This window comes from Fusarium pseudograminearum, chromosome 3 (assembly GCF_000303195.2).
Source record: "Fusarium pseudograminearum CS3096 chromosome 3, whole genome shotgun sequence".
Lineage (NCBI taxonomy): Eukaryota > Fungi > Ascomycota > Sordariomycetes > Hypocreales > Nectriaceae > Fusarium > Fusarium pseudograminearum.
In genome coordinates, this window is record NC_031953.1 from 2,196,302 (window position 1) to 2,210,841 (window position 14,540).

General features: G+C 45.7%; 4 protein-coding genes across 4 annotated transcripts, besides 8 other annotated features; 2 read left to right on the top strand and 2 right to left on the bottom strand.

The window, feature by feature from the left end:
- Positions 1 to 308: 308 nt before the first annotated feature.
- FPSE_07658 (uncharacterized protein) lies at positions 309 to 1,452 on the bottom strand (the record flags this gene model as incomplete). Its single annotated transcript, XM_009260776.1, has 6 exons — positions 309 to 352; positions 429 to 591; positions 701 to 723; positions 799 to 908; positions 1,267 to 1,289; positions 1,348 to 1,452. The coding sequence occupies 6 exons, from the start codon at positions 1,450 to 1,452 to the stop codon at positions 309 to 311; spliced, it is 468 nt and encodes a 155-aa protein (XP_009259051.1).
- Positions 1,453 to 2,039: 587 nt separating this feature from the next.
- Positions 2,040 to 4,943, top strand: FPSE_07659 (uncharacterized protein; the record flags this gene model as incomplete). Its single annotated transcript, XM_009260777.1, has 5 exons — positions 2,040 to 2,831; positions 2,885 to 3,084; positions 3,137 to 3,296; positions 3,346 to 4,084; positions 4,138 to 4,943. 5 exons carry the CDS (start codon positions 2,040 to 2,042, stop codon positions 4,941 to 4,943), a joined length of 2,697 nt encoding a protein of 898 aa, XP_009259052.1.
- A 1,313-nt stretch (positions 4,944 to 6,256) lies between these two features.
- On the bottom strand, positions 6,257 to 7,313 carry FPSE_07660 (uncharacterized protein; the record flags this gene model as incomplete). Its single annotated transcript, XM_009260778.1, has 3 exons — positions 6,257 to 6,532; positions 6,585 to 7,201; positions 7,262 to 7,313. The coding sequence occupies 3 exons, from the start codon at positions 7,311 to 7,313 to the stop codon at positions 6,257 to 6,259; spliced, it is 945 nt and encodes a 314-aa protein (XP_009259053.1).
- A 773-nt stretch (positions 7,314 to 8,086) lies between these two features.
- On the top strand, positions 8,087 to 10,222 carry FPSE_07661 (uncharacterized protein; the record flags this gene model as incomplete). Its single annotated transcript, XM_009260779.1, has 2 exons — positions 8,087 to 8,602; positions 8,657 to 10,222. The coding sequence occupies 2 exons, from the start codon at positions 8,087 to 8,089 to the stop codon at positions 10,220 to 10,222; spliced, it is 2,082 nt and encodes a 693-aa protein (XP_009259054.1).
- Positions 10,223 to 12,931: 2,709 nt separating this feature from the next.
- Positions 12,932 to 12,980: a repeat region.
- An 87-nt stretch (positions 12,981 to 13,067) lies between these two features.
- Positions 13,068 to 13,245: a repeat region.
- Positions 13,246 to 13,298: 53 nt separating this feature from the next.
- Positions 13,299 to 13,336: a repeat region.
- Positions 13,337 to 13,353: 17 nt separating this feature from the next.
- Positions 13,354 to 13,404: a repeat region.
- Positions 13,405 to 13,991: 587 nt separating this feature from the next.
- Positions 13,992 to 14,076: a repeat region.
- Positions 14,004 to 14,089: a repeat region.
- A 1-nt stretch (position 14,090) lies between these two features.
- Positions 14,091 to 14,244: a microsatellite.
- A 10-nt stretch (positions 14,245 to 14,254) lies between these two features.
- Positions 14,255 to 14,540: a repeat region.

Sequence of the window (14,540 nt, forward strand, 5' to 3'; positions counted from 1 at the left end):
CCTAGGAAGAACGTCATTACGGACATGGGGGCTTGTGGTGAGTTTGGGTTGTTAATTACACAGACTGAGAGAACAACCAATGCCAACGACATCAGCGTGTGGACGTGGGCATGTGAGAATATCTGGAGATCAGAAGCTTAGGTCAGAAGCCGACTTGAGCATTGGACTCGTAGCTGGTAATTTCCGGGGTAAATAAGTAGGTTGCGCGTCGCTCGTGTTGCAGGAAGAGTCAGAAACTAATACAGGACGACTCTAAAAGCTTGTGATTCACAGACAATAGCATATGTGTATATTCATTGCGTATCTGTTCAACTGTGATCGCGTGAAAAGACATCGAAAGACACCATAGTATCTACTAATAATTGTAGTCGGGGAAGGGGAAATAATACAAGAAGGGAAGTGTGTTGATTACCTTTCTCGACACATACTACACAGAGAATTTGGAGGGGGGTTATCACTGCTAGGTCCTAGATACAAGGTTCCATGTCTTGCCCACTGAGGCGTACCCCCTTGACGGTCCCACTCAGGCCTTGTAAGAACAGACGTAACCTGGTCTGTAATAAATTCTTGCATGTTTCTCTCGTATAGGTGCTGTACAGTTTGTAGGCAGGTCCCTGTAGTTGAAGTCAAGAAGCTCAAGTGAGACTTAGCAGAAAAAGGTCCACGGCTTTGGGGTTGTTTGCTCATCAATTGCACCCACCTTGTTGATAAATGGGAAGAGAGCTTGGTGTAATATTTATTTATTTATTGACGATTTGTTTGGGACATTTTAAAGGTTGACGAATATAGCTGGCGCACCTGTGAATTCGATGGCGTGCAGTGGTAGGTTATCCAAAAGTGGCTGCTTGAAAACGTCATGCGTAATGAGGACTCGACATTTCTCTGTCTCCAACTCTTGCACAGCATATCTGTACCCACGTACGAGATAATATGTTGAAATTTTGTTATTGTTATTGACTTCCAGTGCTAAACCCTAGTAGATATGGGCGGGCATGGATGCAATATCGCGAGTACCTACCTATTATAGAGTTCCAAAGCAATGTGAAGTAAAAGGCAGGTGTTTCTGTTCTTCCTTCTTTTTCTCCAGCCTGTACCATCAACCCAACCTTTAAACTCATTTCAGCTCAGCTCAGCTGCGCCCAGCACAATAACTCATCAACATATGGATGCAATGGATTCTTTCATTTGTAAAAGTCTTTGATTAGAATTCGGCGCATCTTCTTATATCGAACCTCTTCTTTCTTTACCTTACTCCATCGCACGTACCTAAGCCAACGTTTGCGTCGCATCTAACAATAATAACAGAGTCTGTCTGCGCCAACTCCATACAGTACCTACCAGACCTACCAACCTGACGTGCCCATACCCGGGCATACCCATATCCACCCCCAGGCCTTGGCTTGGGCCTCCACTGGTTGCTGATTGCGGTGCCCAATCCTCCCGCCCCCTCATCTCTAGCTGTGCTGTACGGCTGCGGTACAATATTGTGAGGATTCGGTGCGCTGATTTAAACAACATCTCTTCTCGTCTACACTACTTCGCTGCACCACATACGGTAGCACACTGACGTTAGTTCTATTCGGACGGCCTGGGTTAGCTCGCTTTTACTACTACGGCACCGACTGCCTACGCGACGAGACCCAACTCGATCCATCTCCAACATTGCATCCGACCCAACCAGCAGCCGGCCAACCATCTCGTCCTATTTGCTCTCTGTACTGTATTGTATTCGTTGCTAGCAGCCAAGTTAGCTACCCAATACTTAACGCTATAGTACACTGCACTTTCTCCTCTTGCTCTCATTTTTCTTACTCCTCAATCCTACGTCCAGCCCCCCCAAATCATTGGGATACAGTCGACCGTCGACATCATCGTCAACGCCCGATAACCACGCACTGCCCACCCCACTTGTGACAGCAAGAGCTTCAACGATTTCGCTGCTGACCACCAATTGCCACGACTTCATCGCTGCCACCCCTGACGCTGTCGCTCTAAGCTGCTTCACCCAGCTTCCATAGCAGCAACAGCCAGTCAGTGTCATGGATCCTCAGTGGCAGCAATATCCCGCCGCAAACTCGCCTGGCTCCTCCAGACGTCACAACGGCAGCAACCAGACTTCTCGAGACTATACCAGCCAACCGCCCCCCCAAGGCGGATATAAATACGACCAGTTCCACGGCGGCGCCCCCGTTCACTCAGCTGCTGCTGCTCCTGCTTCTGCTCCTGTTGGTAACCCAAACGCGACCGCATCACCCATCTCACTCTCTCAGATGCCCGACGGAAACGGCGACGTCGCAATGCACGATGCCCACGATGCTCATGCCGGTATTAAATACCCCATGAGGCCTCATCATCAGTCCCATCAATCGGGCAGCCGTCCCGTTAATCTTCATTCTCCCCAGGAGTCTTCTGCTGCTCAACGATACTCGCCCATGGAGACTTTGTCCCCCACTTCGCCCTACGCGCCCAAGTCTGCTTCCAACAGCCAATTCACCAGCCCGACACAGCGACAATCGCCCACACGCCAGCCAGATTACTCCCAGTCTCCTTACTTCCCCGGTGCTCGTCAACATCAGCCAGGACAGCATTTGCCTCCTATCAACCCCTACGCGTCTGGTGGCCACCAGGAAAACTATCCCTCATCTGCTGTCAGCAATCTCGACGCTGCCTTCAACCTCGATCCTAAGTCTCCGCGCCGGCCCGTTCCTCAGCAAGTGATCAGAGGACCTGTTCCAGAGTTCAAACCATTGTCGTCCTCGAACGAATTGCAACCCAAAGTTAATTCGCAGCCACCCTTTCGTCGCGCAAATCCCGAAGGTGGCTTTATCAGCGTATGCTCATGTTCTCAATCTTTTGCATAGTTTCTTGCTAATTATTCGTACAGCCCCTTCAGGCTCTCACCGTCCAGCTGCCTGCCACCTACCGTATTTGTAACCCGAGCTTCAAATACGAGTCGTCTCGCAACCCCCGCAGAGTGTTGACAAAGCCTAGCAAGGGCACCAAGAATGATGGTTACGACAACGAAGATAGCGATTATATTCTTTATGTGAACGATATTCTTGGTTCCGAGGAAGCTGGCCACAAGTATGTCATGTGTGGCCCCATTACGGACTTCTGTCTCTAACCTTTGTCACAGGAATCGTTATCTTATTTTGGACGTTTTGGGTCAGGGTACCTTCGGCCAAGTCGTCAAATGCCAGAATCTTAAAACACAAGAGGTGGTCGCCGTCAAGGTTATCAAGAACCGCACTGCCTACTTCAACCAGAGTATGATGGAGGTTTCCGTCCTTGACTTGGTACGAGACTCTCAACCTGGCGTTAAACACAAGCACTAATAAGTTGCAGCTCAACACGAAACTCGACAAGAACGATGACCATCATCTGCTGCGCCTGAAGGATACCTTTATCCATCGACAGCATCTATGCCTGGTCTTTGAACTTCTGAGCGTGAACCTCTACGAACTTATCAAGCAGAACCAGTTCAGGGGTCTCAGCACCACGCTGGTTCGCGTGTTTGCTCAGCAGCTTCTCAATGGTCTAGCGTTGTTGAACAAGGCTCGTCTGATTCATTGCGATTTAAAGCCTGAGAACATTCTTCTCAAAAACCTCGAGAGCCCAATCATCAAGATCATCGATTTTGGCTCAGCTTGCGACGAGCGTCAGACTGTCTACACTTATATCCAGTCACGATTCTATCGATCTCCGGAAGTGCTGCTCGGTCTACCGTACTCATCAGCCATTGATATGTGGTCTCTGGGCTGTATTGTGGTCGAGCTCTTCCTGGGCCTTCCCTTGTTCCCCGGATCTTCGGAGTACAATCAGGTTTCGCGAATTGTCGAGATGCTGGGAAACCCCCCCAATTGGATGATCGAGATGGGCAAGCAGGCGGGCGACTTTTTTGAAAAGCGACAGGACGAGTTTGGACGACGGACGTATCAGCTGAAGCCAATGGAACAATACGCCCGGGAGCGCAATACTAAAGAGCAGCCCAGCAAGAAGTATTTCCAGGCGAACACCCTTCCTGAGATTATCAAAACTTACCCCATGCCCCGAAAGAACATGAAGCAAAGCGAAATCGACAGAGGTAAGATACAATTTAGATGATACCTTGAACGCGACTGACACATACTGAAACAGAAATGAACAATCGCATTGCATTCATCGATTTTGTTCGAGGTCTCCTAACCATCAACCCTCTGGAAAGATGGTCTCCACAGCAAGCCAAGCTTCACCCTTTTATTACTCAGCAGAAGTTCACTGGTCCTTTTATACCACCAATGAATCTCAAGTCGAGCTCTCTGAACAGATCGCCGGCGCCTGGTACCCAGCAGCAGCAACAAGCCGAGGCGCTCAGCAAGCAACGGGCGCAAGCGGCGCAACAGCAAGCTGCCTCGGCCGCCCCCAATCCCTACCCTGCAAATGCCAATCAGTATGCGCAGCAGGGGCATGCACAGCCGCAGATGTACGGAAACAACACCATGTATCCTCAGGGAAGCAGCCATGCCAATATGCCCTCACCATATGGCCAACAACATGGCCAGTATGGACAAATGCCTATCCCCCAACAGCCCCAACAGATGCCCCAAGGCCAGTATGCGCAAATGCCCCAGCCCAATATGTATCAGCACCAGCAAGGGGGTATTAGACCAGTGCGTCAACGCGCATCTACCATGGAGCAGCAACAGAGCGGCATTCCAGCCGCCATTCAACGAGTCGCCAGCCATCTCGATCCCAGTCAACCAATCCGTCTGCAGCCCAGCCCAGCGTATTACCCACCTACTGGGGAAAGCATGACGGGTGGTAACGTCGACAACCGAACGGCGGCAAACCGAAGAGGGAGCCGCGTACAGCAAGGGGGCCGGGGCAACAGAGACTTCATTCGCAACTTGGAGGAGCGCACTCTTGAAGAAGGTTTTATGGGAAATCAAAACACCTGGCATTGAAGTGGTGAAGCTTGATGAGGGACCAGATGCCTGTGCCAACTTATAAGAAAGGTGCCTTTAATCGATGAAGGATGACCCGCCACCGACGTTTGTCGTTGGCGGCAGCAAAACAGACCAATGCTCATACTTGGTACTTACGAAAAGGCTGAATGACGGTTCAATATAATAGGGATTCGTTTCTCCTTCCAAACCGCAAACGTCACGAAACAGGGCGCCACGGATCTCGGCGAGTCTGTTCAGGTGATGCTGGCCGAATACGTTGGAACAGCCGAAGAGGAGGGCTGGAAGAAACTTTGCGCCAAGGGCGTACTCAATGGATTGGAAGTCGGGATTCTGAAAAGCCCAATCGCAATGTTTCCCATGTCAGTTCTGGGGCGTATGGGATCGTATCAGCTAAGTCCATGATGGAACCGGTGAGGTTTCTCATGAGTCCCTTCTCGACATGGTGGAGCTGCCACAGAAACAGCCGCAGGATCCAACGGGGTTACTCTTTGCGGCGGTTTCCTTTTTTGTTTTTGTTTTTTGTTGGTATATCATTAAGGGGCGGAATGACCAGCCAGGGATTCGACATGGTGCAGAGTTTTAAACCTCAGCAGGTGACAACGAAGCCTGCCCGCGTGCTATGTAGCCTGGCTGTAAATATTGTTATACTGGTATTAAGTTTTGGTGTACGAGGACGAAACGCGCTTGGCATATCATGGGGTAGGAACTTTTGGTTTTCGGCTCCGAACGTGTAGTTGTATCGGTGTCATCTGCTTTTTGTTTGATGGGGGTGATGGGGGCTTCACAGGTTAACTCTGGGAGGATGAATGGAGGTATAAAATATCACGAATAACCCCTTATGAAAACGACTTGCTTCTTGCTTGATTCCAGCGCTGTGTGTGTATCGCATGGTCGGTGCATGAAGTCGTTAAATACTGTCAGATGGATGCTTGTGCTGGTGGGCACTATCGTATAAAGGACCAACTATTAACTCCAAACTCCAAGCCCGAAAACCAGACCCAAAAACCAGACTTGCGACCCTGTTAAAACACTCGGCTGCTAAGAGCTTACGAGCATAAGAGACGATATTAGCAGGCCGGGTGATGTCATCTAGATCTGACATGAGGGGCTTTATTCTTTGCGCCCCAATAAATCCTCTAGAATTCCAGGGGAAAGAAAACACGAGATTCAGTCTGATAGCGGATCAGTGGGAATTGGTGTGAGCTGGTTTCATCGTTTCTTTCTCCTGGAGGGAAATCTGGCAGAACCCAAGTTTTCTCCGACCCCCTGAGCCGCCTTTGAAAACATGGATGGATTGAATGGAGATGGACCTATCGTCCGCCACGACCCCTTGGGCCACCGCGGCCTCTTCGGTTGCCGCCAGCAAGGTTGTCGCTGTACAGCTGGTTGTTCCTTGACGAGTCATTTGTGGCAGCAGTCTGCATCAAGTCAGGAAACCCCATTGAACCGTCGACAATGTTGTCCTTGGTGAGTCTGTTTGCGCGATTGCCACGAGGGCCGCTAGGGGCATCCCTGGGAGGGTTGGGAGACGTGATATTTGTTGGCGCGCCGAGCTTGGGGTATACTTTGATGATTCTGCCGTCAGCCTGTAGAGGAGGTCAGTGCGTGTTCGGGACGATTCGATGTTGGCAAACTGACAGTCTTGTCATTAAAGGTTTCAATGACTCGTTCGCCACCTTCGCGAGAGGCAAAAGCCAACTCGAAAATGAGGATAGGCTTCGATTTGACTATGCGACAGCTCACAATCTCGCCTCCGATGGGAGTCATGGCGCTCTCGATATCGGCGGGCGTGGTGCCGGGAGCGAAGTTTTGTGCCATGACAGTGAATGGTCCAGCAAGACCCCGGATGGTGATACCCATGGAACTGTTGCCGGCGCTGTTCCCCTTCGGCTTTACTATGTTGACTTGCTGAGGCGCATCGGCTGAAGTGTCCATGCGATCAACAGCGGCGGATAGGCGAGCTGTTCGGCGGTTGTTGGCTCTCTTGTTGGGGCCATTGGGGGCAGAGATGCGGGCGCTCAGGTCGCCTGAGATGGAGTGGTGTAGGTCATGAGTCCATTCGCCGTTCACGTTACCGGGAGCGTTCGAGCGTGCGCCTCGGCCATCGGCGCGCTGCTGTACCTTTCTGACGCCGACGCGACTTGCGAGCGAGGGGCTTGAAGTAGATTTAAAACCAAGCTTGGATGGCGCGCTCTGGCGGCGGTTCTTGGAGAATATGCGATCGGCAAGAGCTTCGTTCTTCTTTCGCTCGCGCCCTTTTGAGTATTAGTGTCAGAAAGAGAGGAGGTCCTTCGAGCTGGATATTCCGTGCTTACCCTCGTTGATGATCTTTTCGAAATCTGTAGCAACCTTCTTTGTTTTAGCCATGGCTGGAGACTCTGCGAACAGGCAGTGAAAGAAGACTGGAGTAGTTGATAGCCGTAGGTAGCGATGAATTAAAAGAAAGAAAAGAAAAAAACCGGGATGATTGATGCGGCGAGGAAATATGGATAAGTAAGTCTGTAGATATTTCGCTTGTTTTGTCTTTGTCCTAGGTCGGTTACTAAGAAGCGTTGTAGGGGGGTAACAAAATGTGGAGGAGCCACATGCATCAGGCTACAAAAAATATACAGCCTAAGAATCTAGTCTGGAATGGCATAAACTGACTCACTAATTTCATCGCTTGGACTCTCAATACCTAGACATTGACTGGACTGTGACCGCGAAGCGCGTCTCCAACTGGACTCAAAGTAGGTTAGCGCGGGATGCAGGGGAGAGGGGTCTTGGAAGCAGGCCCCTTGTGCGTGTAGGGACTCGAGCAGGGATGCGGGCAATTTAAGCGCCGCGGCTCTTGGGTTATGGTTGGTAGATAGTAAGTAATTGCTCCGCTCCTAATGGAATACATAGACCCTTCGAGGTTGCAGAAAACATAATTCTACTTGTTCTAGAGACACAATAACTTGGTCATCTTTAGCCTGTCTTCGACCCGCCTTTAGACTATTTATTTTCTGCACTAGGAGTATGGGTCTTAAGTTTTTTTCCTACCCCAAGACCCCTCGACAGATAAGATAAGACACTTTTTTCGTGATCGGCATTGCGACTCGATAGTTCTCTGTGGGACGTTTCTTTGCACACGATTTGCGACCAACTGTTCATTCATGATGGCCGACAAGTTAATATACGGAGGCGCATGCCTACGCAGAGCTCTACAGTTTTTTTCACGCCAGAGATTGGCTACCAGGCCTGTTCTCGAGTCTCAATATCGTTCCTTCCACAAATCCCAGCGAACGTTTGATTCAACGGCAGTCAAACCAGCGAGAGCTACACCAACAGCGGGAACGACAACTACCACTGTATCAAAGACACGAGCGCCGAAACAATTCAACAAAGACACTCCAAGGAGTCTTGAAGATGGTGTTGAGAACTCGGCCTCGGCGGAAAAGGAAAAACTCAAAATGGAACGGGCCGCTAAAGAGGAGATGAAATATCTGGGTGACGATCCATGGAAATTCTCACAATATGTCAGGCAAGCGCTGGAAAAAGGCAGATTTGAAGAAGCCCATTATGTCGTGCAGACGGGCAGTAGAAGATTGCAATTGGTTGTGCCGTGGACCTTGTTGATGGACTACATGTTGCAGCAACAACAGTTGACCAAAGCAATCAGAATATTCAACGACGTACGCATACCACTCGAATTACGAACTTCAAACAAGACTCTAACATGGTAACAGATGAAGAAGCGTGCGCAGTTCCCCAACGCTTTGACTTACACTACCTTGTTTCGCGGTCTCGCTAGATCCGAACACCCCAAGCTTGCTGTCGCCGAGGCTGTAAAGCAATACAACAACCTTCTGAAGGACACCCGTTTGGAGCCAAACACAACCCATTTGAACGCGGTTCTAAACGTGTGCAACCGAGCGGGCGATCTAGACTCAATGTTCTCTATCGTCGATACCATAAACGATTCTACGCGAGCCGCGACTGCTTACACCTATTCGATTATCATCAGTGCTTTGCGATGGAACGTCCACAAAGACATCAAGGATTTAACAGATGAGCAGAAGGATTTCAACATAAGAAACGCTCTACAACGCGCCAAAGTTATCTGGGGGGAGGCCATGGGCAAATGGCGGCAAGGGCGCCTGGTTATCGATGAAGAGTTTGTCAGCTCGATGGGCCGTTTACTGCTAATGTCATCTGACATAGCTGACAAAAAGGAGATTCTCGATATTGTCGAGCAGACCATGAATGTACCCAACTTATCTAAACTCCAAGAACGCTCCGCTGCCGACGCCCGCAAAACCGACCCCAAGACAGGTGCAGTTGCCAAAAAGGACGGCGGTGGCGTCTATGCCACTCCTGGCAATAACACTTTGTCAATGTTGCTACAGGTTGTACTCCAAACGAAACAGAGCAGTATCGGCATCAAATATTGGAACTTCTTGGTCCGCGAGTTCAACATGGTACCCGATAGAGATTGCTGGATGCGTCTGTTCAGCATACTTAAGCAAGCCAGAGCCAGTGCACATGCCACTGAGATTCTGTCGATTGTTCCACAGGACATTATTGGCCCGCGTATCTACCGCATGGCCATGGAAACATGCATTCGCGACAACATCAACCTGAACGTTATCAAGAATGCCGACCGTGCTCTCGACAACATGATGCAGCGCATCAAGACCCCTGATCCCCAGACAATGCGTCTTTACCTCACTGCCGTTCAGAACACTCACTATCACCTACGATCTCGTGCCATAGACGGCGATGTGGCTGGTGCAAAGCGGGCATACGGTATACAGGTCACCAAAGCTCTCGATCGTTTGTGGGTGCCGTACCGCAAACTCCATGATCACTTCTTCCGCGATGCCAAGGCTAAAACGGATCAAGATGGAGGAATTTTGTACAACCAACAACGCGAGGTCATTGCCCTTGCTCGTATCATGTATGGGTCTTTTAACAAGGTCATCCAGCAAGAGATGCTTCCTGTGGAAGACCTTCAAAAGATCCGCCCCATTGGCGGCCGCATCAACCGCGAAATCCAAGCCTTCTTTGCCCAGCGCGAAGAAAAGGAGCCCAACCTGCGCAAGACAAAGGGTCGCGGCGCAGCTGAAGAGGAGATGTCTGAATACTACACTATTATGGAAATAGAATCTTTCTGGGACACGACACAAGCGGGCAGGCCCCCGAGAGAGAGAAGATATGAAGATAGACATGGCAGGGAACGCAGTGACGACCGCAGACGCCACAACGAAGACAGGCGTGGTAACGACTCCAACCGTTCAGGTCTGGCTGGATAGAGTGCCTCTGACTTCACACAGCTGGTCAAAGATCTTGAGTTGGAGAGGACCACAGTTCATTGAAAAAGGAATTAGGATAGAGACACTCAAGGAGATACGAAGGCCCAGTCTTAAGGCCTGGTGTCGGAGAGTCATGGACTATTCAAAAAGAAGCGGTTGGCGAAGAAAACTAGTGTAAGATACAATTGATGTATGTACGATATGTGCAAAAATACTGATAGATGACATGGCATATCATGTGGCGTTCTTGTTGGGCAATGATATCCGTTGAATATACCCTACCTATTGCACCTTATTTGCGGCGCCTCATAGTCAATCTCGGAAGAGATATGAGCTTAACAGTACTGTTACATCTTATATCTTTTGTTGATGTTTCTGATAGGTTTCGGCTTGAAGACGAAACGGGAGTGATTTAGTCTACCTGCTTGTCTGTTTAACTACTTTGTCTTTGTGATACCAAGTAATGGGAGGAGTCGATAACATGCACATTCTCGTCCACAATACAGCTTGCCAATCGTTCTGACTTCAATTCAATCACGCCCAATATTGCCTATGCTGCAAGTCCGATGCCATGATCAACGCCAATAAGGCATTGGATGGCCAGTCTACGAGATGAAGAGACGGCCGTACATTCTCTAAAAGCCCATCCAAACAACCCCAAGGTGGTAATCTCTAACATATACCCAGACTAATACTAGAGAATGTGATGTTACTCCCCTGGCTTGAGAACCGGTTTGAGAGCTGACGTTGAATAGCTGGCTTCGGTGCAGACTGAAGGGAGGCCAGGTGCAAGGAGTGAACGTTCTGTTCGGACAAGGGCGGCCTTTCAAATACATTGGGGGGTAGTTGAAGAGTTGTGATCGAGGTAGAGCGCGAAGGCGAGTCCTGTTCTGAATCGTGCTTGACAACGGATCCAGTGGTCACAGAAGTTCCAGAAGCCCACTGAAACTCTTTTGGTAAGCTGCGACAACGTGCTTTTGAATCAGGTGCCCAGTGTACCGGTATTTTGTCTTTGGAACACGCGGCCATGTCATTAGACGGCAGGTGTTTGCTTTTTATCCTTTTCTTCCGCTCAAGAGGTCGAAGCGTAGCAGCCGGTAAGGCTCTGGGCCGTGCTGTATAGGGTCTTGATCGACTGGTCAATTCATAATGAATAGCTTTCTTTGAAGAGCGCCGCTGAGATTTGTACTCAACAATGAAGTCGTCAGATGGCTTCTCTATACAGGCTCGCAAGGTCGACGACCTTTCCAAGCTACACTTAGACATGTCCGGCAAAGGGGCGAGTTGTGGCGGGTCTTTCTCAACGGCGTGAGCGGCAAGCTCTGGGCCCAGCTCCTGTTCGAAGTCGTCTTGAGTTGTCTGAGATGACTTCCCGCCGTTGGTGGTAGAATATGACACTACTGTCGTAGATTTGCCCGAAGAGCTCCTGTCGCGATTCCATCTTCCTTGAGCATGATGGAATGCATCACTGAGATCTGCGCGGGAAGCAGGAAAGGTTTCTTCTAAAGAAAGAAGAACAGGGAAGTGGTTAGTTGCAGATCATAATGGGAACTGAAAGAAGTCCAATGATTGTTTCTAACCTGTATGTAAAATATTTGGAACGCCTGCGAGTTTGCAACCAGACAATGCTTCCCACTTTGTCAAAGTTGATGTTGAGGCAGTGGTCTTTCGCCGTTTCGGTTTCAACCATCGGGCAATATGGGAGGATGATGAATTTTGAGAAGGTGATCTCTCGTGACTGAGATTCACAGGCTTGGTACATATGTTGTCGTCGCCGCCTGGCTCCTCGGGCCCGTCAATACGAGCTCTGCGGCGATTGAGCGGCAGCCTCTAGCTGCTGAAGTTCATGCGAGACTTTGGAAATTCCGGAGGATTCGGCTCGATGTCACTCTTGGATCTCGCCCGCCAGGCACTGAAAATGCTACTGGGCATAATTGAGTGTAACGATGGCAGCGGATATTGATGATCTTGGGGGGATAATGTGGATTCTAATGAATCAACCGTCATGCGTATCGGTTGATGCTGTGAAGGAGCAACAATTCGGATGCTGACAGACAATGCTATATGTACTAGGTAATTTAGTAGGCTCTGGGCAATACCTGCCTCTAATAGATGAGGTAGAATCTCGATAGCTGTGGAAAGAGCTACTACATCTTGACTGCTTGCCCGGCCGACTACTGCCCACCTCCTAACCAACTCAAATACCAGTAGCTATCTACTAGGGAGGCACTTGCAGTTACAAGCATCGGACCCAGTATCTGGCATGTGAACTTGTCGAGAACCTTTTTCTTCGATGACCATTTTCATTAACACGAATCAGAGTTTATACAAGAACTGATATAACAATAGTGGCACTAACATTAAAAGTCGCGTAAAGTGGAAGACCGCGTAGTGTTTATACGCTAACCTCTTCAGTGCAAGCCCGCCCCAGGGCATCAGAAAAGTTGGCTGCTGGAAGCATAAGAGACGAAATTAGTAGGTCAGCTTATGCCACTTAGACTACACCCTTTAGGCTATTTGTCTTTGTACACTAAGACTGAGAGGTCGTGGAATTTTTCTGCTACCTATAAGGCCCGCTTATATTATATAGGTAGGAAGATATAATTACTTTACGTTTATTTAGTCTAGGTTAAGTAATTTAATTTACTAGGCTTAATAGAGTAAAATTACCTTTATATAAGAACCTATTAATCTTCTTTAAACTATAACTTATATATATATTATAAACTATATCTCTATTATTTTATTATTATTATAACCTTTACTTATTTACCTCTTTAGCTTATATTAATAAGCTAAAGAGCTAATTATTATAATTTAAGTCTTTAATCTTATTAAAGAAGTCTTATTTTATTTTTAACTTTAATAGATTATTATAAAAAATATAATTAAATATTTATAGCTTAACTTTTTCCTTTTATAATTAATAAAAATAATTACTATTATAAGACTTAATAGCTATAATTAAGGTATAATTAAAAATAGCTATTTTAATATTTTAATAGTTAACTATATTTATAATAGCCTTAGCCTTTAATAGATAATATAGCTATTATCTAAAGAGATAAGCCTAATCTTATAAGTAAAAATAATAATCTTTTTATAATAAATAAAGTCTTATCTATAGAGAGTTAATCTTTTAATTAATATTATATCTTATTTAATATAAATATTAATAATAAGGATTAAGGTAAGATAAGTTAGGTAAGCTAACTAATAAGTAGAGAGTTAGATTTTAATATTTTATTAGATATATTAGAAAAAGAAAGAGTAAGCTATTAAGTAGGTATTACTTTTCTATTATATAAGAATAAGGTTACTTTTATACTTTAATTTTTATAACTCTTAATATAAGAAAGCAAAAGGTAAAATTGCCTTTTTAATTATACTAACTACTAAATATAGGTAGGAAGCAGTTCTTAGGGATAAAGTCAGTACTACCTAGGTAAGCCTTAAAAGTCAATAGATATATAGCCAGGTACTAAGGTAGTATATTAATACAGTTAGGTACCGAATCACTAAAAGTAGGCAGTTTTTAACACAGATGCTTAGATACTTATATCTGTATCGCGGGGTATGTACTTTAGCACTTAGTAGGTCAGTTAGGTACCTAGGTAAGTACCTACTCTATACAGAGGCAGCCCTTAAAAGTTCTTACTTACTAAAAGTAATTAGTAATAATCCCTATAGCTTATTAAGGGTTAATATACTATATTTATAGGGGTATATACTATAAGTAATTTCTTTTATATTCTTTATATCTATCTGCTTTTAAATAACCTTTAAAATAATAATTAATATAATAACTTAAGTTATAATTATAATATTAAAATTACTATAAAGTAATTTAAAATCTTCTTATAAAATCTATATTATAATAAGAATATTACTTTATATAATTAATATAATATATATATAAATACTTAAGAAAAGCTTTTAATTTATTAAGATATTATTTAAGCTATATAATAAGATATTATAAAATATATTATAATTAAAATAGCTAAATAAATATATTAAAAAGAATTAAGCTTTAATTATCTTAAAGATTAATTTTAATTAATTTAATTAAAAAAAGACTATTAATATTATTATTAAAAAATTTACTATTAAAAGTATTATAATTTTAATAATAATTATAATTTAAATCTTTAAGGCTATAAAATATAAGAAAATAAAGCTAATAAAAAACTTAAATTTAATAGAAAAAATATAAAAAAAATATCTTATATAATATATTTAATATTAAAATTAAACCTTAAAAGATTAAAAGTATATAATTTAATTAAATAAAACTTTTATAATATTTTTATATTAA